This window comes from Ixodes scapularis, unplaced genomic scaffold (assembly GCF_016920785.2).
Source record: "Ixodes scapularis isolate PalLabHiFi unplaced genomic scaffold, ASM1692078v2 PGA_scaffold12__126_contigs__length_90152505, whole genome shotgun sequence".
Taxonomy (NCBI): Eukaryota; Metazoa; Arthropoda; class Arachnida; order Ixodida; family Ixodidae; genus Ixodes; species Ixodes scapularis.
Window position 1 is genome coordinate 28,446,415 of NW_024609838.1, and position 24,745 is coordinate 28,471,159.

The following is a 24,745-nucleotide window of genomic DNA, read 5'->3' on the forward strand; positions in this document are numbered from 1 at the left end:
ATTTTGGAGGTCGTCTGATTCTATGCGTATATAAGTGTGTGACTGGTTGTGTTTTCTGGCATAATCTCGAAAAGTTCTATTGTGTGTGTTATCTGTAAAAATTAAAAATAATAAATTTGGTAGGTGATATTGGCTGAACAGTGGTTCAGAAATCTTAAGGCTTACCTTTATAATTTTCAAATAGTCGTAGAATATTTTTTTTTGTAAGATGATCAACCTATTATAATCTGTTTCCAATGTCGTGCCCCATTCTAAAATGCAATGACACAGTTTGGAGTGAAATAATGCGTAGTATATATTATTTTATAGCCATAAGGGTATGCGATTTCTTATCGTAAAAATAAATCCAATGGCTCGGGATAGGTCAGAGCTCAGCTTATTTATGTGACTCTTCCAACTTCTCGATTGAACCACACACCAAAAAAAGATTTGTTTTGACACTTCATCTATCATTTTATTTTTCGAAATATATTGTCACCTTGGTATTGTCACACCTATTTACGGGAGTGAAAATTATATGTTTCACTTTTTTTTTAACATTTAGTTGTAAGGTATTACTTTGAAGCCACGCTAATAGATTGTCCAGATAGCTATTCGTCATAGATTTTAAGACCGCTTTAGAGGTTGAAGCAAAAAACGCGTCCGTGCCGTCAGCGTAAATGACAAGCTCAGGGGATCTCAAAATATTCGTGGTATCATTCACATAAAGAAGAAATAACAGTGGGCCCAAAATAGACTCTTGTGGAACACCGCACATTATTTTTAGCGCATTCGAAGAATTGTTGTTAATATAAACATACTGCATGCGATTTTGGAGGCACTTTTTTTTTTTTTTTTTGTATGTCGTGTTTTTGAAGTTTAATTAGTAATATATGTTGGATCGTATCAAAGGCCCTTCTAAAATCTAGTAATAAGACTAAGGTGTATAATCTATTTTCAATGTTGTTTATAATTTTATACTTTACATCTACAAGTGCCTGTGTATATGTATATGACTGCGAAGGTGCATGCAAAATTTTTTACCTTGCAATGGTGTGTCCGCCATACCTCCTAATTCCTTTATTATTGGTGCTACTTGGCTAAGGCACCTAGGGTTCGTGTGGCACGTGTTGGTCTCTGGAATATTTTACACCATGCAATGAACATGGAAGCAGGCGAACCTACACTCTTAATCTAGTTACACTTAGTCGTGCATATATGCACGACCTTGTGAACGGTGTTTACATCTACGTACACACAGGACAGAGCAAAGGAATACACAAAAAAAAAATACAAAGGTGAAAATAGAGCCACTTTGGACGCACGAACACTTCCGGAGTATGAATACAGATACTCCGCCGAAGAAGCGACATTTGGACGGTGAAATACAGGTGATATAACTCTATATGTATGCAAGCTCGTACACCCCGAAGTGCGAATGAGCGAGTGCGCTACGCCGGTACAACATGCCCTCCTAAATCAAAACAAGTCTGACAAATTCTGGGTTCTGCGCTACTTTCCTCTCACGGACTTTCGACAGACCCTCGAACACCGAGCGCAAACATTTGTTTGTCTTTGCCTCAGCGAGCCTTTTTCTTCGTATCTCTTTCTGGGTTAGTTCTATACGGGTGCACCTTCGAGCCAATACACTCGTAATCAGTGCACGTGAAAGTTGCACAGGGTCAGTCCGCTTCGTATATAGAAGATGAGAACCTGGTCCGGTCGTCCGACAAGCTAATCAACCCCCTCGACCGAGTCTGGCATCCTTATCGGGGAAGCCCAGACTCGACGGACGTTCGGTGTAGTCGCGCATCACGCACATTTTATCCGTCGCCTCTCTTGGTGTGCGTTATCGAAAGAGGTCGTATTGCTTGTTCGGGAAAGAAACAAAATCGTCTGACTCTTGGTCGGCAAGCGCTGTTGGAGAAAAGCGCCTTCTGAATGAGGTAAGTCCTCATTAACAACGATGTATTCAGCAGCGTCATCGCCACGGGTGCTGTAAACTCCGTTTCACGTTAAGTCCGTGCGCAACCAGCACTACACGATCTGTTGGAAACTATCAAGCGGTGCTAAAAGTTTGTCTTCATGGCGCTCGTTGTTTTTGTGCATTTGATATAACCGGCAAACTAATCTGTTTTCCACTAAGGTGCGATTTATGTTAACTGATCATAGTATCGCCAATGTAGCTACGGACGAAATTCAGGCCCGTTTCCCTGCCACTTCTATGGGTCGTCTTTTTCCTCTCACAATCCTCTGCTTTTTCGGCGGGGGAGAACTGGATAGGTTTTATTCTGCAGCGCACCCCGTTCGTAGCTCTCGGACGGTGTTGGCTATCTCCGGCGCGTGACAGGCGTCCTCGATTCGAAAGTCTGATTTGCGTGCGGCGTCGTAGCGAGCCACCACGATGCTCGCGAAAAGCCCACAAGCCGCTTAAAACTTCATAATGACGGTCGGGGTTGCTCTCAAGGGAAAGTTTTTGCGAGGTAATTACACTGCTTTATGAAAGTAACGCAGCGACTTAATTAATTTAGTTTTGGGAACACGGAACTCTAATAATAGTGAACTAGCCTTCGTAAGTAAAGTAGTTGAAACTGAAATAAAATTACATTTCTAAAGTGATTTGCTCTACTATACGGAGTATCATACGGTGTGCAGGTTGGTCTGCTCCTTGCATGCACACCTCGTACGTCTGTTTATCGCTAAATGCGTCTACGTGTTTCTGCTTCTCCCCGACCTCAGCCAACGGCAACGCGTGCTTGACTCCCTCTTCATCGCGCGTTCCCTGAGTGGTCCTCTTTGTTGCCCTTTAAGTTGGGAGGGGGGGGGGTGGGGGGGAGCCCCTTTGCTCCTCTTTAAGTTGAAGGGAGTACCCTTGCTCTCCTTTATGGGGGGGGGGGGGGGAGCCCCCTTGCTCCTCTTTAAGTTGAAGGGAGTACCCTTGCTCACCTTTATGTAGGGGAGTCCCCTTGCTCCTCTTTGAGTTAAAGGGACCACCTTTGCTCTTCTTTATGTGAGAGGAACTCCTTGCTCCTCTTTAAGTTGAAGGGAGTACCCTTGCTCTCCTTTATATGGGGGGAGCCCCCTTGCTCCTCTTTAAGTTGAAGGGAGTACCCTTGCTCTCCTTTATGTGGGGGAGCCCCCTTTGCTCCCTTCGACTTCCCCAAAAACCCCAGCACCCAATAGGAATGCATGATTTTTCTGACGTCACGGATGGGGAGGAGCATCCGCCAATATTCTTTCTTCGAGATTGACTTCCACAAAGCGCGAGCTCTTCCTGATTTTAATGCTCCTTAATTAATTAATTTATTTATTTATCACCTACTTCGGCCAGTGGGCATTACAGTAGGGGGGGATAGTACATGAGAAATAGCGCAGAACAGCAAAGTATACAGAATATGCCATACAAAAAAAAAATTTAAAAAAAACGATAGCCACATTACAGTGCTAACAACAAAAAAAAATTGATACAACAAAGGATGATGGGGGACCTTATATCAACACGATAGTATCAAAAAAGGAGCAAACAGAAGAAAGTTCTACTAAGGCATCCGGGAGCATATTCCATTCGTGGATCGTCTGGGGGAAAAAACGAATACTTTAGGACATCAGTCCTCGCACAGAATTCTCGATTTTTTTTTTTTAGAATTATCTACCCTGTTGGAGATGTAGGAAGGCGTTATACTATATTGTGACTTATTTAGACCTGTGTTCCCATATTAAAGATTGTTCAAAAACTTTAAATGTAGACATTTCCTACTAAACTGCAAAGATATCCATGCCAGTGTGCGCTTTATTTCTGAGGCGCTTTCACGGAAGTTATAATTATCTGAAACAAATCTAGCCGCTTGGTTTTTAATCCTTTCTAGTTGATTTATACATGTTTGCGTATGCGGGTCCCACACAATACACGCGTATTCTGAAATCGGTCGAACGTAAGAGAAATAAAGAGTCTCTTTCAGGTGTGCAGAAATTTGCCGAAAGTTGCGACGGAGGGAAAGTAACATGCCGCTAGCTTTAGAACATAAACCCGTGAAGTGATTATTTAATCTCAAATCATTGGACAACTGCATTCCAAGATATTTTGCCTCAGTAGCAAGCTCCGAAAGCTGGTTACCTAAAAAAAAAAAAAAAAAACTGAAGAAGTTACTTTGCGTTTTCTTGTAAATCTAACATGGATACATTAGGATGTATTAAGAAACATCTTCCATCTGTCGCACCACCTTGAAATGCTATCTAAGTCACTCTGTAGAACTTCAACATCAGTGTCTCCGCGTATTTGTTTATAGAAAACACACTTGTCCGCATACAACCTTATGGGAGATGTTTGTAATATCATTTATAAAAATTAGAAAAAGAAGGGGGCCTAAAACTGAACCTTGCGTTGCACCGGATGTTACGGCTACATATCATGAGTGAATTCCGTTAATGACGACGCATTTTCATTAATGGAATTGCTCATTCTGCCCTGATTGGAGCATTGCTTTCTTGAGGGCGGAGCCTCTTTGGTAGTTACTATGCTGCAACAAGCTGTTGCACTCTGCATACTAGGGTTAATTGCTCAGTGTACTTTCTGTAAACTGTGGGAGGTAGAGGACTCGTCTGGCGAAAATGCTTTTTGTTTCAACCTTCCGGGCTAGGCCAGTGAAAATGCAAATAAACTTCAAATTTTGACAGACTTTGAAGTTTTGACAAACGGAACCAGGGGCGGACATTTCCAGAGAGGGGGGGGGGGGGGGGGGGGGGGGGGAGTCAGGTGTTGGCAAGCTTATCAGCCGCCCCCCCCCCCTCCCCCCCCCCCCCCTTTCCCCGTTTCCACGCCCTGAAGTTTACACATGCAGAAATCAAGAGGGGGGTCAGGACGTCCAGACCCCCCTCTGAATTCGCCCATGAACGGAACAAATCTGGGCACGTCCCATTTTTTTCCCGTGATTAGTCGGGCGCCTACGTTGTAGTTTGCCATGACTTCCAAATGCCAATCAGTGGAGAATAGGAGTATGATTGCCGGAAAAAGCGTCGATGACATCGATCGAGCTTGGTTCTCTCTTGCAGATCTGGTGCGGAAACACGATGACTATGATATTCAGAGTCGCCACCTTGGCGGCTACCCTCCTCTTCCTCTGCCCAGTGCAAGCTCAGGGCTCACAGGACTTTGGGCGTAACGATGAAGTCTGGCAACTGCCGGGTCTGGCAAAGCAGACGAGCTTTCGCCATTACTCGGGTTACCTCAGGGTCGGGGGATCCCGTCTGCTTCACTACTGGTGGGTAACCCAATATAAACGTCTCTCTCTCTCTCTCTATCTTTTCTGCTGAAAGATAAAAAAATATATATATACTGAATGGCAGCCTGTGATGGCAGTCTGTAATGGCAGCCAATCATTCACTAAAGGACCTCGCTTCTTCAGGGTGAAATCTCTTAGCACTGAAATACCCAAGCATCTTGGCAAGACATAGGAAGCCATGTTCTTAGCGCAACGGTGGGTGCGGTGCTAAGTCGTCCAGGAGTACATTCCTTGTAAGCGAGGTAATTAATAATCGAATGATCAAGCAATGACGTGATCATCAAACTACTTTTGCCACGAAAGGGAAAATATGCCCAGCTCACCCCTCGGTATTCGTTTGACCTGTGCCATTTCGGGATCAACTGAATGGTAGCACGATGTATTAAATCATATACGTACATACTTTCGTTTCATAAGGTACGTGGAGAGCGAACGGTCGCCCGAAACCGATCCTGTGGTCCTGTGGATGAACGGTGGACCCGGATGCAGTTCTCTCCTGGGACTGATGACGGAGCTGGGACCGTTCCACATGGCCAGCGACGGCCTCAATTTGACGATGAACCCTTATAGCTGGAACAAGGCACGTTTCTTGTTTTTCCATCGAAAACACCCGATTTACTCAAGGATTGACCAGAAACACCAATTTTGAAGGACAAAGTAGTCCGAAGACCTTAGATTCCTTGGCCTGCATATAGTTCTCTTTGCGATTATTTTTTTTTGAACTGTCTCGTCGATCTTCGCGAGGTCGCGTTTTCGCTGGCAGCAAAGGACATCTTCGCATTAAAGCAGGCAGAGGAATATGATAAAGGACATAAAAAGAAAACTTTCAAGAAAAAAATATCTAAAGTCGTGGTTGCATTGCTAACACATCATTTCAAAATACAGCCTGTGGACACTGTCTGAGATTCTTCCTTCTGTGACGTCACATGCGTCATACAATAACTTTTAGGTGATCATGTCTGCAATGAACGCCGTTTTTTTTTTTATGATGTGGGGGCAGTGTAACTAAGGCTTTATTTCTTATGTCGTCGTAGTCGTGCTTGAGTTGTTGGCGCATACCCAAGGTGCCGGTTGACGAAGAATCAGTGCGATATAAAAGAGAAAGACGGAAGTCACCTATGTACTATACCGCGTGGGTCAGATGGATCGATGGCGGTTTGAAGGGACCGCATTAATCGGTTTCTTATATTATCGCGCTGGGATTTACTACAGAGGTGCTCGAAGCTGGTGCGTTCATTATTTGAGAGTATGAATACATGAAACCCCTGGAGTCAAAAGAAAACAAAAATGAAAACCTGGTTTTGTCTATGGAAAAATTATTGCTAACCAAGCCTTTTATCTCAAAATCATCAGAAAATCATTGTGGGCTATTCTGGTATACCTATTCGTTACTTCATTTGGCCTAAATAAGCGCCACAGTAACACATAATATTTTTAGTGTACATGCAAAGTATAGGAAAAACGAAAGCTTCCACCAGCTTCAGGCGCCTCTCTATAGTAAATCCTAGCGCGATGCGTTAAGAACCCTATCTATGTCGTCCTTTCAAACGGCCGTCGATCCCTTTGACCCACGCGGTAATTCTTGTCTGTAGAAACATTGTGCCTTGAAATTGAAAGGCCGAAACGTAATCGACTATTAACCGGTTCCTCTGTAGGTTGCGAACGTCATCTTCCTCGAAGCTCCAGCAGGAGTCGGGTTCTCGTACGACCCGTCTGGAGACTACCACACCAACGACGACCAGACTGCCGACGACAACTACCTGGCCGTCCAGCAGTTCTTCGCCAAGTTTCCCAACCTGAGGGACCACGACTTCTACATCACGGGCGAGAGCTACGGCGGAATATACGTTCCGATGCTCGCCTCCCGCGTGCTGCAAGATCCCAGAGGAATTCGGCTAAAGGTGAACTTTCCCGTAACTATACGAGCGGGCGAAGACCGTTTACAGACAGCAGGGTTACTACTACTGCACAAGCCCATTGCCAGCACTGACTCCGCTTGTACCTGATGTTTTGGCTTCAAGAACGTACCAACGAGCGCCATTAAACACTTTTTGAATGTAGTCTTGGTTGCAAATCGGTATAGCATTCTTAACAGTTTTCTTTTTGTACCTGCAGGGCATTGCTATTGGCAACGGCTTCCTCGATGCCCAGCTACTTGGAAATGCTCTTGTCTTCTTCGGCTACTACCACGGCCTCTACGGTCTCAGGTGGGCTGGTTTATCTGCATACGTTTTAAAACGGCATTGAATACGTTCATGCGGTGGCAAATTCCTCCAATTGAAGCGAGGGGTGCCACGGCGTGCACGATGAGCCTCTCGTTAGTCTTGACTCTTGCTTCGAAATTTGTTCTTTGGCGTTCGGCTAACGCAATTTTTAATATTCATAGAAGCTTTCATTGCACGTGTTTGCACCGGCAGAGCAAGTATCCTCACTCTGGGTTGTGAAAAAATTCCACCAGGCGACGACACCCAAACTTCTCGCCGCGAATACATCGCGCCTCCGCGCTGTTTTAATTGTTCTGCCAAGTTTGTGGGCGAGCTCGCTGTTTCAAAACAAGATGTCCCAAGAAGAAGATGTAGTCTAATACTGCAATTAAGGAATCGGTCTAAGATATTTCCTCACACAATGAGTAAAGCCCTGTAGCTGTTGCATGTCCATGTTTACGATTTGCTTGACGCTTGACTGTGCGCGTCTGAAGGCCGGTTCACACACCGAGTGGGCTATACAACCAAGCGCAAGTGTGTGTGTGTGTGAACCAGCCTTAACAAGGCGGCTATACATTTAAGGTATTCATTCTCGTTCTTAAACAGATTGCGTTCTTCTTTTCAGCCTGTGGACTCGACTGACAGAGAACTGTTGCAACGGAAGTGTCTCCCAGCATAGCTGTAACTTCCAGGGCCATGTTTCTGACAAGTGCAACGAGGCGGTAAATATAATCATACTTTTCAAGCAAAACAAATCGGTAGCGGTCTGTGAGCTAAAGATTTCAGTGTGAAACCTCACAACAATGATTAGTGCCAACATCGGCAATCGTACACCGCGCTACCGGAGTGCTATTCTTCATAAAATGCGGAGGGATACAAAGTATCGCGTTTTCTTAATAGTTGCACTCGGGTAACTCGAATTGCCCGTCGCGTTCTATACGTCTGGTTCGAACCCAGGTAAGGCGTATTTCTAGGGGGCAAGACGTATACTTCGATCTGTGTACTTTTGTGTAAGCAAAAAGAAACAGTGTGTAAAAATTGAGGGTGGGTTATTTGTTTTTACGTTAAGATGTGTAACGTGCAAAAACACACAAAACGTGAGCTCAGTTTTTACAAAAACTTATATGACATTTTAATTAGAAAAATTGACACAATGAAAAAAGTTTGTTTTCACTTTACGTTAATATTATATTCTCCTTTCGTGAAGCACGAGCGTTACTTGCGTCTGCGGTGTCACTGAAGCATGGCGACTGGCGCATTGCCAATTTGACGACTGTTCCCCGCCAGGTGGAAGAAGCGTCGTACGTGATCCGCGACGAAGGTCTGAACATATACAACCTCTACGACCGGTGCGAGGACCGCGACAATTCTTCCCGGCACTTCCGAGGACGTGGCCTGCGCGGAACGACGAGGATGGACCGGTCACGTGAGCTCATGCTCAAGAGCTTGAACCGAGCACTGACGGTAAGCGGAGCCTGGACGTGTTCGCCAGTAGGAAGCATCCCCGACATTCTGGTACTAGGGTGCCTGTGGTTTCGTTGTGATTGGAAGTAATTCGAACCACGGAGAGCGTTTTCAACAATAACGGCGGATATGCACCTCCTCTGGGCAGACTGATCGCAAGTGCGCATGCGTTGAGTTGTCGAGTGGCGAGGAGGACAGCGAGGGTGGAGAGGTCATCCCAGTGATATCCCCTACTGCCTGGTGATAGTTAGGGGGAGAAATATGGCTTAGAAGGGCGGGAGGAATCATATGTTTGTCTTTTCAGACTTAGGATAGATGGCGCAAGCTACCTCCCGTTACAAGGAGTATAACCATCATCATCCATCCATCAGAGACGCAGCAAGGCGGAGACGCTTGCAGATGATAAGACGCTTTCGACTCCTCCTCGAAGCTCGTATCGCAAAACTAGCCCCTAAACCACGCAAACCCGGTCGAGCAATTTGAAACACTCTGTCCGGAACATTCGTGCCCCGCGCCTTCTCTCAAAGATTGCAAACAAATCTCTCAAATATTCCAAAGAAATCCCTCAATAATAAAAAAAAAAGTTATAAAGTTTATTGGTTGAACAACAGTTGTTATAATTCCGAGAACTATTAACGGCGATATAACAGTGTCATTCACTGGTAATTAGAACCTCAGGAACGTATATACTTCTTATTCGGTAGTCCTGTCATTGGGTCCCATGAGCTACCTTCGCAATATATCGAATTTTTGCGCACCATACTGGAGTACCGTAAACGCCCGATGGTTACAGTAGCGTCAAATTCATAGCGCGTGTCTCAATTATTATTTAATTGTTTCCATAAAAACGTGTATCCCTCTGGGAAAAAAAACAACGAAAGCGCATTGTGCAACAACGTTGTCTATACTTTTTTTAAAAATTTTAATTGACTCTAATTTTTATAATTTTATTTGCGCCTGGATTGGATTTGGTGCTTTATTGACTGTTTGGGACTGTATATCAAGCTTTTTTCTTTTGATGCAATACAATGAACGTGCGGGGAGTCCTGTGAGAAACTGGCGCGGAACCCTTCGGTCTTCTGCAAGGCAAACGATCCCCGTAAACGTCTTTTCTTTTTTTTCTTTTTTCATACTGAGATGGTGCGGAGGAGGGAAGAAAGGGATTTACTAAACTGCGGTCACGCTGCTACTACATCACACAAAAGACAGTCTGCAAACACGTATTTCTTCCTTGTATATTCCTGCCCTGTCACACTGGTCGCACAAAAGCCGTCTGCAGATATATTCGAAGCGCACATATATGTACGAAGCAAACATGCTTGAGCCGTGTTGGCAGGTAATGAACTTTTTTCCGAGTAACGAGCGCCGTGTGGCGACCTGTCCGCGAACTACAAATGAAGGGCAACCCAACAGGACTCCCTCCGCTCGTCAAAACACATTGATATCATGCGGTTGTCTCGGTTATCATTGTTTTTTTATGCCCCATGCTACCGATATCCAGGAAAAAGAATCGTCAAAAAAGACGACATACGCGGAAAGGTAGGCTCTGACAAAAGTCGGTCCTGCGGGATGGTGCCCTCTGAAAATGGAGACCGCGGGAAGCAAGGTCAGGGGAAAGAATGTGCGCATGCGCAGAAGGGTTTTGGAAAAAGGTCTATTCTGCCATCATGTCTGCGGCGAGTACCGCGTCTTTTTGTATGATCTGTTGGCTGCTCCAGCGAAATCAACACCGCGTAGCGGCAGCGCCGGGAAGCTCAGGAGAGGAGGTCGTTCCGACTCTGCCCTCTGCTATCGCTGCTTGGTTCTCGTGGGCAACATAGAAACAAACATCGCCTCCAGGAATTATTTCTATGCTGCCGCCGTGCCATTCCTACGCACTGACTAGAAGAAGGTTTCTACCGTCGAAAAATTGCTTTGCTCTAATATGTCACACCGATTTTACGCTGAAGTGCAAGAAATTTGTGGCGGTCCGCGTGTTGAACGACGAAAACGACCTCCTTTCGTCCGCCATTTTGCCTGACCAGCGCGCCCCCTATAGTTCGCTGGAGTCGCGAATGGGCAGTGATACTCCGGCTTAACGCTCTCCACAGGGGGAAAGGGGACGGAAATGCATAATGCTCAAGAGAGATAGAGAGAGAGAGTGTGTGTGAGAGAGCAGAGAAGTCTTGAGAAAGGAACGACGAGCGTGCGAAAGAGACAGAAGACACGAGGTGTCGACGGATCCTGAAAACGGCACGATAAACGATGCAAACCGATGCAGCGTTGAGAACCGTTACTGCCTACTTGCGGCAGTTGCAAAACCACCGTTTTTGTTTTTTCCTCAGACTCCAAATTTACGGTTGGAACCTCCCTGCGTCGACGAAGAGACGGTCATCCGGTATTTCAACAGGGAAGACGTCAAGGTAGCCTTGCACGTCGACAAATCGCCCTTGAGGTGGAGCACGTGCAGGTGGGTCTAAAGTTTTCTCGGCGGCTGCAGACTACGATAGAATTGGTCGTATGAAGGCTTATACAGCGGAAAGTAAATCTCACTTCAAAATAGCGTGTCTACAATCTTGCTGTTTGTGTGTGTGTGTGTTTTTTGTTTTATTTAGACAGTGAAAAATTAGTCAGCCCGGGTGGACGTTTGGTGTTTCCGATGGAAAACTTAGCCAGTGTAGTACCACTGCTAGCCTGGGGTGTTTAACTTGCATCAATCCGTTAAACAATTTAAATAATCTCGTTGACCTGTTTGTACCCTCTGTCCATCTACGGAGCGATGATTGCAACCCATGGTATAACAAAGCATTAAGGTCCCTCAACAATAAAAAAAGCAATTGTTTTGAAGAGCAAGGCGTCTAGACCAGGACGGCTGCCTGAGATGCCTACTTTATGTGTCTTAACACCTACACTCGGAACCTTCGTCTGGCTAAACATAAGTTCTTTCCTAAGGATTTTTCTAGTATCCTGCGTAATAACCATAAAAGATTTTAGAAGATAATATTCCCTAACTATCGCTCCTCCTCTATCCAGCTAACCGTTGAGGACGGGTCCCCAATATCTGAAACGGAATGTGCCACAGTATTAAACGACTAGTTTTCGTCTGTGTTTACATTAGAAGACGCCGACGTCCCTATATTACTAGCATGTATACCGTACGAGTTTATGGAATCTATTGTCATCTCATGTGCTGGAATAGCGAAATTCCTTGACAACTTGAAATTGACATCCTCTGGAAAGACTGATGACATCACCCCCAAAATTCTTCACTATACCAAAGCAATATCTAGCGAATTTGTCTACCTAATACTCTCACAGTCAATATCGCAGGGATGCCTACCATCCGACTGGAAACTGGGTAAGGTTGTTCCGGTCTTTAAAAATGGGAATCGTTCTTCAGCTTCGAATTACCGCCGTATACCTCTAACATGCGTAGCCTCAAGACTTCTAGAGCATCTACTCAAACGTTGTCTCATCTTGAGCGAAATAACTTCTTTTACAACAAGCAACGCGGTTTTCACAAGGGACTGTCTTGTGAGACGCAGCTCGTAGTATTCACTCACGAGTTATACACTAATTTCGAATCCAACCACCAAACTGATGCGCTATTTTTGGGCATCAGTTTGGTGGTTGGATTCGAAATTAGGGTAAAACTCGTGGGTCCTATTTTTGGACTTTTCGAACGAAGGCTTTCGACCGCGTTGCCCACTGTCGCCTGCTTGCCTCAGAACTTTCATGTCTCGGAATTGACCCTCTCATTCTCTCATGAATCCAGGATTTCCTCTCTTCTCGCACTCAATTCAACACAATTAATAGTTCCTCATCCACCCGCGTTGAGGTTACCTCGGGAGTTCCCCGGGGGTCGGTTCTTGGTCCCCTACTTTTTCTGATCTTTATTAATGACCTTCCAGGCGAAATTTCCACTAACATCCACCTCTTCGCTGACGACTGCGTCCTATATCGCGCTGCCAGGTTTATTTTACCTGGCAGCGCAGAATCGCGCTGCCAGGTTTATTTTAAAGAAATACGATTCGTCAAATAGTGTATCCGCCATTAGGAGTGAGCTGAACCTCCCTTTACTAAACGTCCGCCGTAAGATATAGCGCGACTCTGTCTCTTTCACAAGATTTACTACTACCTCCCTGCGCTTCGAGACCCTCTCCTCCTAGCCCCCAGACGATCTTCACCCGTGTCACGTTTCCTGCATCTCAGGCAGCACAAACTATTTTAACTCCTCCTTCTTCCCCCGTACTAACATAGACTGGAGCGACCTCCCCTCACTTAATATAACCCAGACGGATCCCACCGCACTTCGCAACGCTCCTTGTTCTCATTCCTGTTGATCCCCACTGTGCCGTTCTAATTGTTTGTCTTGTGCTTACTGGTTACCATGTATCGTAACGTTTTCATCCCCTTATGATGCTACCCATGTACCCAAACTAATTTGTGTATTGTTGTTACCCGTTGCTCGGTGGCGATGGCCATGTTGTTTTGCAGCGCCCGTATTCGCATATGTTGTTGTTACTGTTTTATGCTCTGGTGTCATGTACCCCCCTTATGTAATGCCCTCAACGAGGGCCTTTAAGGGAACTTGAATAAATAGATACTCGACCGCACGCCGGTACGCTGTTCATCTCGATCCAAACGGACAGGGGTGGGGTTTGAGCCCAGAATCCTTAGGTTCTGCGGAGCTAGCTTTGGCTTCACGTGCTCCAAGCTGCGCTGCACTGACGCATTCGGTCACCGATCTTCCAACCTATGTACGTGCGGCGTGACCGGCAGAACAGGCATCTTATGTTTTTTCGCCGACAGGCGAGACAAAAAGAAGAGTTCGATATTTGATGACCCGATTTTCCGCAGTACGGCCTGATGCTTGTTCGCAAATATATATATATATATATATACTGTAAAACCCTTTATTTTCGCGGCCCCTATTTTTCGCGAATCGGTCACAGATGACATAATCGCGACCACTAAATTTCGCGAATTCCAGACGCCTGCATTGAAAATCTTAAGGCCACGGTCCCACTGAATGTGGCAGTTTGGGTACTTTTTGGCAGGTCATTACTCATCTCCTTTTATATACTGTTTTGTGGGATTGATGTCATTCGAAAGGCAATGCAATCCTCTTTCATTTGATATTATGTGTTTGTTGGTTTTTACTGTTCATGCGCATTTGTAGCGTTGCGAATATGATGGCGCGGACCCTCACTTGCTCCCCTAGTTCATGTTTTATGAACGATCCATTAAAGATAACACGGTTCCAATATAGCAGTTTTGTTAAGATGATGTCGGAGCAGAATTTAACGATACACTTTTTTGGTATTTGCAATACTTTGTTTTTTTCATCCCTCCAAATATTGCCCTAAAATTGACATTTTTTAGCACAAATATGTTTTTAATGACAAGTGCTAGGACAATGAAATTAGCTACAGATGTAGTGCTTATAATTGGTAATATGCAGAAAAAAATTTAATGTTGTGTAAAATTTTTTTGTTTAGATATTTTATATCAAACGTAGCACTTTTTTGTGCTTCGAGTCATGGTACTTCAAATGCCACTGAGGAAATAATTAAACTATGATAAAATCTTTTATAACATTTAAAGCTACAATGGTTGCCCAAGAGGTGGACGATGGCTTTTTTTCATTTTCAAAGTCATAACGCTCCTGGAGCCCTTCAAACTTACCTGTTTTTGACGTATATCTTTTTTGACTTCAAACAGATTTATTGGCATCTAATAACATTTATTGTTTTGAATAGATAAACATTGCGATGTATTAAATTTTCACAATGATCTTGCTTTGTTTTTTTAATAGGAGTAGAGCTTAGCTAATTTTAAAACAATTAAAAACTGTTTGGGTGTTTTGTTGCGCTACCTGGTGGATGGCGGACAAACTGCTGATTCCTAATGTTCAAAAAATTTCCGAGGGCGGCGTTGGCGTCTGTATCATCATCAATCACCGTGTCTTTTTGCCTCCACATTTAAAAAAATATATTGGAAGATTTACTATCGATAAATGAATGGTTTAAGTACTGGGTCAGGTTAATAAATCTAAGACAAATAATTACACTAGCGTAGCGTGATATAATGTCTTCATTATTCGATATGATTGAAATCAATAAGCAATAAAGACGAAGAGGAAAAGAATACACACGAGTTCATGCCTATACTTCGTTTCAGCTTCGGTCCAGACGCAGCCAAAGCTACAAGCGCGAGCTCCGGGCTTTCAGCATCCCTGCCAAGCACGCGCGCTCGTGCAGTGCAACCACTGTTCTGGACAACATGCTCGCGCTTGTAGCATGGGCTGCGTCTGGACCGAAGCTGAAACGAAGTATAGAGTCACTAAATGAGCTTAAATTATCGGCACTCCGTTCCCCAGAATTGTTGTGGCCTCCGCCATTTTGGGTCTTGTTCAGAGCAAACGCAACTGCCGATCGTCATGATCCAAAAGAACGACTTCATTAGATGCGGTGCTATAGGAAGCTGATGCAATATTGCAATGCTCTGTCGCGGGTTGTTTAAACATTAGTGAGGGACGGAAAAGCGTTTCCCGTGATTTTAGATAAAGCTTCAGATAACTGGCAACCATGATTTTAAGCCACAATATGTCCAAGTCTTTACTCTGAACCGTAGCTAGTTTACTGGCACAAGCGGGAACAATGAGGAAGAGGCAGGTGTCAAAGGGTAGTGGCTTCTGGAATCCACGGGGCTTACGTCATGGCCCCTCCAGGTATTACAAGCCTCTTGAACAAGAGTATGAATAGTGTCATTAAATAAGCTACGCTTCAGAGTAGTAAGACTTGGCCATATTGTGGCTTAAAATCATGGTTGCCAGTTATTTGAAGCTTTATCTGAAATCACAAGAAACGCTTTTCCGTCCTCCACTTAAACAGTTTGCGACAAAGGAAAGCAACATTAGATGAGCTTCCTAACACCGAATCTTATGCTGAGGATGTCGCACTTTTGAATCATGACGATCGGCAGTTGCGCCTGCTCTGCACAAGCACAAAAATGGCGGCGTTCACAGCACTGTCGGGGAAGAGAGTGCCGATACTCTAAGCGCAGCTCATTTATTGGCTCTAGTTCCCGCGAAACTCCTTTTCCCTGACTGAAACTGAAAGTAAATATGAATAATACACCATTCTTATAGCTTATTTAGTTACAACTAACTACACATAATGAGAGGAGGAAGTGGCCGGGTAGGAGAAACGCGGGTTTTATGTGCGACCGTTCTAACCGTCTCAAAAGAGAGAACGCGCGAGCTTTCGCTGGTTTAAAAAGGGCATCCAAAGAAAAGAGGCGGCACGCTGTGTTCTTAGTTATTATGCGTCTAATTGCAAATTGTTGTGTGTATGTTTATACAGCCGGAAGTTAGTCTGCCTTAGTGGGCGTCTGGTGTCTCAGCTGTAGATGAGCAATTTAGCCAGTGCGGTACAACCGCAAACCTGGGGTTTTTAACGTGCACCACGCTGTACGGATACACGACCGCACGCCGGTACGATGCTCTTCCAGATCGAAACGGGCAGGGCCAGGTGAGTTCTGCAGCGCGAGCTTTCGCTCCAAGTGCTCCGAGCTGGTGTGCGCTAGACCATGTATTCGGCCACCGAGTGCATGGTCTAACCCCCCGCCCTTGTGCGTCTAATTTATATACAGGTATAATAATTTGAAGATCGACGATGGACGTCGATCGTCTCGAGATAATGTAACGTAATAACATTATAAAAATAATAAATTTGTTGAAGGACTGAACGGCTTAATTTTTCAATTCTTGGATTGTAATATGGCGGTAGCCTATTGCACTTACTGTTGATGAAGAGCAATATGAGGTGAGGAGGTAATTATCAAATGATGAGGCTCTATAAGGGCGACGACATTAGTGGGTGTCGAACCACAACGTACAGTGCCAGACTTGTTTCAAGTATCGTGTACCCAAAGACTTTCTTCACCCACAACAGAATATGGTAGAATCAATCAGGATGCTGCTTTACAACTGTACGTGGAACAGGAAAACTGCGCTATGCAAAGTGCGGCTTATTCGTTAATATGAGGGACGGATTTCTAGCAGCATCCCCTGATAGACTAAATGGCCTCGTTGACGTAAAGTGTCACCGTTCCAAAAGATTCTTGAAGTATACTTAACCGCAAAGGAGTATGAGGCGAAAAATAAGAAAAAGGAGCCTGGTGTGAAAGGTCCAAATCACCACCATAGCTTCTACTATCAACTACAAGGGCAGTTACACAATACACAAAAAGAGTTTTTTTATTTAGTTATATTTACACTCAAGGGCATTGATATCCAACGTATTCAGAGGGATGACACCTTCTGGTCAACCCACAAAGAGCCTTTTCTACTCAAGTTTTACATGGAAGGCCCGACTTCCGCTGAAATTCCTCACGTAGACGAGTTGTCCGACCGAATTAACTGCCATTACTCCCAATCTGGGAATCTCTCAATCTTCGTTCGTAGGCCATAGTATCATGAGATCGAGGGGTGTGGCTCTTCGTCCGCCGAATATTTCTTCGGCGGGTGTTTTTGCCGTGTAATATGAGACCGTCGCGTACTCCTGGAACAAGGACCTGGCGATTTTTCACTGAACTGCTTCTTCCGTAAGCATCAGAAGGGCTTTTTTTCGTTTCGCAAACCATCTGTTCTGCTTGCCCGTTAGTTTCAGGATGTATGGTTCACTAATGTAATGCCTGATGCCGGTTTTTTTTCTTCTTTTTCAAAAACTTGTTTATTTTATTCGAAGGAAGATTTGGCGCGTTATCCGAGAAAAGTATTTTTGGTAGGGCAAAAGTAGGTAAAAGAGAGCGTAGAACGTCAATGACGTGTTTGGACGTCGTGGCAGGGCAGGCATCGTATAAACTTCCAGCCACTTAGAGTACGCATCGACCATGACTCCGTAGATGCGGATACGTTTCGCCACCCACCGACTGAATAGTGGATCGTTTTCAGTTACTGCTCATGATGGCGTTGGACTGAAGGAAGACCGAGTTTTTCCAGTAAGTTTCTGAAAACTATAATGTAACAACCTTAACAACATCTTCCGGACCCCGTGAAACACAATATTTCGTGACCTTATTTCAGTCGTCATTAAAATGGTCAGGTAAGTACCGTAAATCGCGAAGCAGTTTACTTGACGTCCGCTCCAACTGGTGTCTTGGAAGATTGAGTCTACTGAGCGTGCATTCCTGCAGAATAAATTTTCATTGATAGAATATTGACACGTCAATCAACATTTGATTCCTTCTTGGTAGGATTTATTGCGAAAGCCCGTTACAACCGCCGAACCGCATCTCCCTATATCAGAGAACAATTTATACCCACCCTGACATTCTCGCATACATCCGTTTGCTGGGCCACGCTACTTGAGCTAGCTGAGCACAGCTGGCAGCGGCGCGAGCAAGGCCACGAGGGGAACGTGATGGTGCTCGAGCCATCCCACTGTGAACCAATGTTCCGGCCACCCCACGGGTGCGTGTCGCCATCTATTGGTTGAACTAACGCCTTGTTCAAGATGGCTGCCGTGGGACCGCAGCCTTAAGGACCGAAATTTTCGCGCGCCCTTAAATTTCGCGAATTCTTCAATTCGTGAAATTCGCGAAAATTGAGGGCTCGCGAACATTAAGGGTTTTACAGTATATATATATATATATTTTTTTTTTTTTTTTTGTGACAAATCTAGGAAGCTCGAGAAAAAAACATAAATAGGTCGCTGAAACAGTCTATCTGACATGTCTGCGAACACTGTTTGTTGGTTGCTGACAGGGAACGGTTTCGATGGTGTTTCTGACCGACAATTTGTTTGCGTGTCCATGCAAGCTGTCTAAAGATTTTTTTTTTTTTTTCAGTGACGTGCTGAAGTACGAATCGCAGTATGAAACCATGAGGCCTGTGGTAAAAGAGCTCGTAGACTCCGGCACCTTGAAGACGCTCATCTACAACGGGGACGTGGACATGGCGTGCAATTTTTTGGGAGACGAATGGTTCGTCAACACCCTGGGTTACGCCGTAAGTTCGATACTTCTTCGCCGGGTCTGGTCGCGTAAAGATCTATTTTTAGGAATTCACAGACTGTCCGGTAACTTTCTAAGCCATAAGGGTGTAGCTCTCAAGTTTGGACAAGCGCCTCTGCCGAGCAAACTAGAATATTCTTTGTAAGGTGCCTTTCTCTTTTATATATTTAAACATTTTTTTTTTAGATCTTTAAAACGTTCTAGTCACCGCACTTAAATGCTGACACACGCTTGTAAATGACCGTGGTTCGTGCATGATTGAATGCTGCAGTGCCGCTTTATGTTTGATTCTACGTGGCTGCGTCTCATGAGCACTCTGGCCGAGAGAAACAAGCCTAGCACTCCCCCGCTTCCCCCCCCCCCCCCCTTTTCTCTTCCTTTTTTTTTTTTTTTTTTTTTTGCAACCCTGGAGAGTGGTAAAACAGAAGGACAGGATATTCATGGAGATTCGTGTTTTCCTGTCCTTCCGTTTCCCCGCTCTGCAGCGATAAAAAAGAAATGTCAGTATTTCACCGGCACGCCTGCTTTCTTGCTTAAACTTTTTGCCGCCCTTTCTCGTGATGGCTGCGAGCGAGGACCATTTGCCCCAAATTTGCTTTATGCGCTCCGTGGACTGTCTTTCTCTGCGTGCGAAAATGGATTGTTTCCTCTCCCAACATAAAACATAAATGGATATAACGAATGATTTTCAGCCCTGCTGCCGATTTCTGTAAGTCGGCATATACCGGGTGTTCCATTTTAATTCGCAATAATAATCTACTCATCCACATTTTGCCACTTTGAACTTTGCACTTGCTGCACGATTGGTAACTTTGGTGCGCCTTCCAGTTTCAACCGAGTTTCATGTCGTTCTAAATTTGATTGATACAGTGGTTTTCGATTATGCTAAGCATGTTCCTGTTTGAAACCTAATGATTATTTTGACTAATTAAAAAGTGTATTAAGAAAGTTTAGTTAATTATCAGACTTATCGCAAAGATTAGCCACCTATATGATGTCCCCCCGGCCGTGTAACTCGCCTGCGCAAACTTTATTAGTGCATCTTTTACGGATTTTTTGTAATAAATCTGTTCAAAATGAAACGAAACACCCGGTATATGTGGTAAGCAGACACGTACAGGGTCACACCCATAAAGTTAATATAATATACGGTAGAGGTTCAACTGGCGCGTGCTCTCGCAAATTGAAGCCGACAGCAACCAGTCAGAAATTGACTTTAGTAATGCATTTCTGTGGGAAAAAGTGAGTGCATTTTTCTTCCTCCGCTCGATTAAAAAAGAAAATATCACGAATAATGTACTGGGTATATATTGGAACATTTCTCAGTCACGGAGTCAAAATAATTGATAAGTTACGGCTTTTTATTTGAAATTCGTGGCATGAAAAACGGTGCTAAAACCGCTTCGTACATGTTTATATTTATGTATGTCCACTGTCGCACACTGCTAGCGCGAACACGGCCTCGGCGCTTTTCAGCATAGGGGGATATACGTGCCAACGAACGAAGGACATGTGGGAAACCAAGAGACACGACAAGAACTACGCAGTAACACTGGATAAGTAACCCCTTGTGCATGCAGGCGATCAAAATGAAAATAAATAAGTATAGTGCTTTATTTTATCTTTTTTTGCTCATAAATATGTGTGAAGATGCTTGTTTTGGCGTCCCAAACATCACCCACACGCTCGAAATCTTTGAAAATGCGGAAAGCAAGTCGTCTGCTTCTTGCACGGGAGTTGCGGTGACGTCAAAACAACGCCAAGCTCTTATTGGCCGATTGAAAAAAAAAAAAAAAAAAAATAGTGGGTAGACCTCAAAGCACTTAGCATTGAAGTCTACCCACTATATTTTCGATCAGCCAATCAGAGCTCGGCGTCGTTCTGACGTCACCGCAACTTCCGGGCAAGAAGCAGACGACTTGCTCTCCGCATAGGGAGAAGCCGGAAAATAAGTGCCCGACCGACACGCTGTTTACAAACAAGCCGGCGTTTGCCCACACCAGGTGTGGGCACTGCGCGTGCGCAGAAACCGAATTCGCGTGAAGGGAAGCGTCTGCGCATGCGCAGTGCCGTCGACAGCGCCACCGCAGCTGCGTGACGTCAGGGCCGCGTGTTGGTCTATAGAAAATAATACAAGAGAGACACCTCTCATAGCCCACGTACTTTATTTTTTAAGGTTTTGGATGTTTTTAACCGCTCGTAAAGATGCTCGACAGTGTCATTTCTATAAAGTGACAGGACTGGCATATTGGCGATATGTAAGCGTCACCGGAATACTGGCGAACCTTGAACACGCTCTATATTCCTTTCTGTTGTTATTTCTCTTAGAATCGTCGCTTGTTTTTACACACCTGCTGTGGAAAACAGGCTTGGGTCTGAATTATAGCGAAGTTAAAGGACCCATGAAACGAATTTTGGGCTGGAGTAAATCAATTTATATTGGGATTTTACTAATAGCACATCGTTCAGTGGGCCAAAAGAACAAAGGTAGAAAGTCAGAAGCCTGACTTTCGCTACAAAAATTTGCAAAACATAGCGGACTATTTCGTACCTCCTTCCCTTCGTAAACTCTCCGCCTTTTCACTGTGATACATCCGCGGACCCCGCAGCGCGTCACCGGGCTACTAGCCACCATAACCGGGCCCCCGCAGCGCGTCACCAGGGCCCAAGCGCACGTCACACGACACCGGACCTCACTTAATCCCTTTACCCCTAAGCTGACATTGCGGTGAAAGCTGCGCGCTTGCCGGACCAATCAGCCGTCTCCCTTTCATCACCTGACCTCATTCTCTGCGGGTCGGCATGCGCGAGAGAGCGTGATCACGTGGAAAATGTGTGGCTGGCCCAACGAGCACGTAGCTTCCACAGCACTGTCAGCTTCGGGGTGAACGGGGTGGGGAAAGCAACTAGTCGGAATTTTGAGCGACGGGCTAATCTTCTAGGGGGACAATGGCTGTGTCCGGGCTACACAAGCGAGATTCCGAGCAAGAGGGGACTCCCCCCTTTGCGACTTCTTGAACTGTTTCGTACAATGCGCGATTTATGAGTTGAGGAGGAAAGCTAAACAGAAAAAAGTTGAAAAAGCGTTTCATGACTCCTTTAAACATCGTTGACTGATGAAGAAAAATGCGCTAACTAAAGCAATTACATTTTCACAGTGTTAATAAAGGTACGTATATAGTATTCGGTACGACCCAAATAACAAAAAGTGTTTCATGTTATTTTCCGGCAAAGAGGCAAAATTCTCACGCGTTTTCCCATAGGAATGCACACGAGCACCTCAAAAGTAGACTGGTTGCTGTCTGCTTCGATTTGCGTCACGGAAGTCGCATAGACACTAGCGCCACTTGAGCCTCTAGCGTACATAATAACGACTCCATGGTAGCACCAGGCAACAATTAGTGTTTGCTAGTTTATTTAAAGTACAAAAATTACGTTTCTGAAGCCCGCGACTCGATTTTCCCGACTGGATTATCCCAATTTCTTTCGATAAAAGCACGCAATGTTTTGGCCTAAAAAGTAACGTTTTGAGTAACCTCCCAGAAACGCTCTGCGAAGCTAGAAGCTGCTCTGAGAATTCCTCAATTTTCAACTCTTTCGTTTAGCCTCGCACCCAGCCACGTTGTCCTCCTATCCGGTACGCGTTCCAACAAAAAGCAAGAGATTACAACTCCGAACATCTAAAAAAGTACAGAAAGGTCAAGACAAGAACGACTGACGGTTTCAATTAAAATGTTAATTGAAACCGTTGAAAAATGTTAACACGTTCTACTGTCGAGGTGAGAAGAAAGCGATGTTTTCACGCATACCGGAAGTTCCAGAATTAAAGATGGCGGCACCCACGTAGAAGAGGTGTGGCGGCGGATAAGACAAAAGAGCACAACGGTCGATGTAGTTGAAAACCACTGACATATCACTACCCGGTAGATGGTGAAAACAGAAATTAATCTCGTAGCTTTTTATAGCATATACGCTCCAAGAGCGTAAGCCCCGATCCTTTGCTAGCTCCCTTTTCCCTCCCCTTGGTCACTCGAAGTTTCACACCTGGACTGCCCAACTAATACCACGGCCACATATCATAGTTCATAGAGAAGACAATCTGCAGATGCTAGGGAGTTTTAGGGAACCGTTTTCGCACATCCAATATGGTACAATGGGCTCTCCGGTATGCACTGCGCATGCGTGAGTCTTATGCGGTAGCATATGCGCAGTTCGTACCGGACGGCCCATTGTACCGCATCGGATGTGCAAAAAGGGTTCCCTAAAATTCCCTATTGTCTCGGACGTGTTTCTTCCTTGCATGACGGTCTGAGGTCGTGCACAAAATGTCCGCAGACACGTTCGAAGCCTACATACGTATATGAGGAAAACGTGCTTCGAAGATGAGAATTCTCTCGTCTTGTCTACAGCGACCACCGTCTCCCTTGTACGCGTTGTTTACGAGCGGGTTCTGGCTGCGGCTCTAGCGCCGCGTTAGTTTCGAAACTGTTTGTCCGCGGTCTTACTGTAGTCGAGTTAATACGGAGGAGTCTGACGTGAGAGTTGGCACTTTATTGTCTCGATTTCGAGTTACAAGACACGCTCAGTTGCATATATACCGCTTAAGAACTTGGTCTTTCCCGAGATTGACGACGACGAATGTATACAGTGGACGTCGCCTTGTTCGTTTCAGCCAACATCCACGTACAAACCCTGGAAACACGGAAAACAAGTGGCCGGTTTCTTTCAGACGTACGAAAGAAATCTCACTTTCCTTACTATCAAGGTGAGAACAGCTGTGACGGACCTGTCCAATACCACCTAGAAGAACGAGGCCTGGCCCGCCGCTCCCCGAAATGTCGTCCCTGTATGGATGGATGGATGGATGGGGCTGAACCCTTTGAATCGGGTGGCGGCTAGCGCCACCTAGCCAGTGGATCCGCTATAGTGGATCGTAGCACGCGGCGACGCCACATCTGCCGCTTGGCAGCGTACTCTCGTCAGGCTTCGGGGTGTCTGCCACTAGAGGGCGGGTCGGGAATCCTCAAGGGATGACGTCACGCGGAGGCCTTATGTTCTCTAGGTTGTATAGGCCCGTCCGATCCCTCTTATTTATATTGACAAAACCCGTTTCCAAATATTTCAGGGTTCCGGCCATATGGTTCCCCAAGACAAGCCCGCACACGCCCTCCAGATGATCAGCAACTTCCTCTTCGGAACGCCTTTCTAGAGCAGCTGATTTTGCTGCGAAATAATAGAGAAAAAAAAAAAATAGAACGTGAAAAGAATGTTTTGTATTGTATGCCTACAAGTGTGGCGAATAAATTTAGGTCGTCACCAGCTCTTCACTGATACGACTCAGCGCTGCTTGATACGAACGGAGTCGTATCAAGCAGCGCGAAAAAGCGCACCGTCACGGCGCCCATCATCTTTGCGCGTTCGCCATATCGCCGACTCAACCCAATCACGCACGGTGAAGGAGTCGCGATCCTGCACTCTTTGTTTGTGCGCGATTGGTTGAGAGCCTGGTGATAGCATGTTGAATATTTGAAGATCCTTAACAACTTATCGCTTATTCCAATTGCCGTACACCTTTATTAATAATAGGTACTGCGAAAGCAATCAACAACAAAAAAAAAGTATATATATATTCTACCCTTTTTTGTTTTGTTTTACTATGCATATATTACTATACTGACAGCTTGATAAACAGGGGCATGACTCGCGTTTATAATTCATCCGTCGTTACTCCTTTTCTGGCGTTGTACATTGTATTATTTATTTATTTATTTGTCTATTTATTTAAATTCCTTAAGATACCCTTGGCGTCAGGGTATCATA

At 44.9% G+C, this 24,745-nt stretch overlaps 1 protein-coding gene across 1 annotated transcript; it reads left to right on the top strand.

Moving 5' to 3' along the window:
* The first annotated feature begins 1,776 nt into the window (after positions 1–1,776).
* Positions 1,777–24,245, top strand: LOC8042994 (lysosomal protective protein). Its single transcript, XM_029976041.3, has 11 exons — positions 1,777–1,925; positions 5,029–5,237; positions 5,676–5,838; positions 6,914–7,159; positions 7,374–7,465; positions 8,088–8,184; positions 8,750–8,926; positions 11,251–11,375; positions 18,761–18,920; positions 23,598–23,690; positions 24,051–24,245. Exons 2-11 carry the CDS (start codon positions 5,047–5,049, stop codon positions 24,132–24,134), a joined length of 1,428 nt encoding a protein of 475 aa, XP_029831901.2. The 5' UTR covers positions 1,777–1,925; positions 5,029–5,046; the 3' UTR covers positions 24,135–24,245.
* The last annotated feature ends 500 nt before the right edge of the window (positions 24,246–24,745 follow it).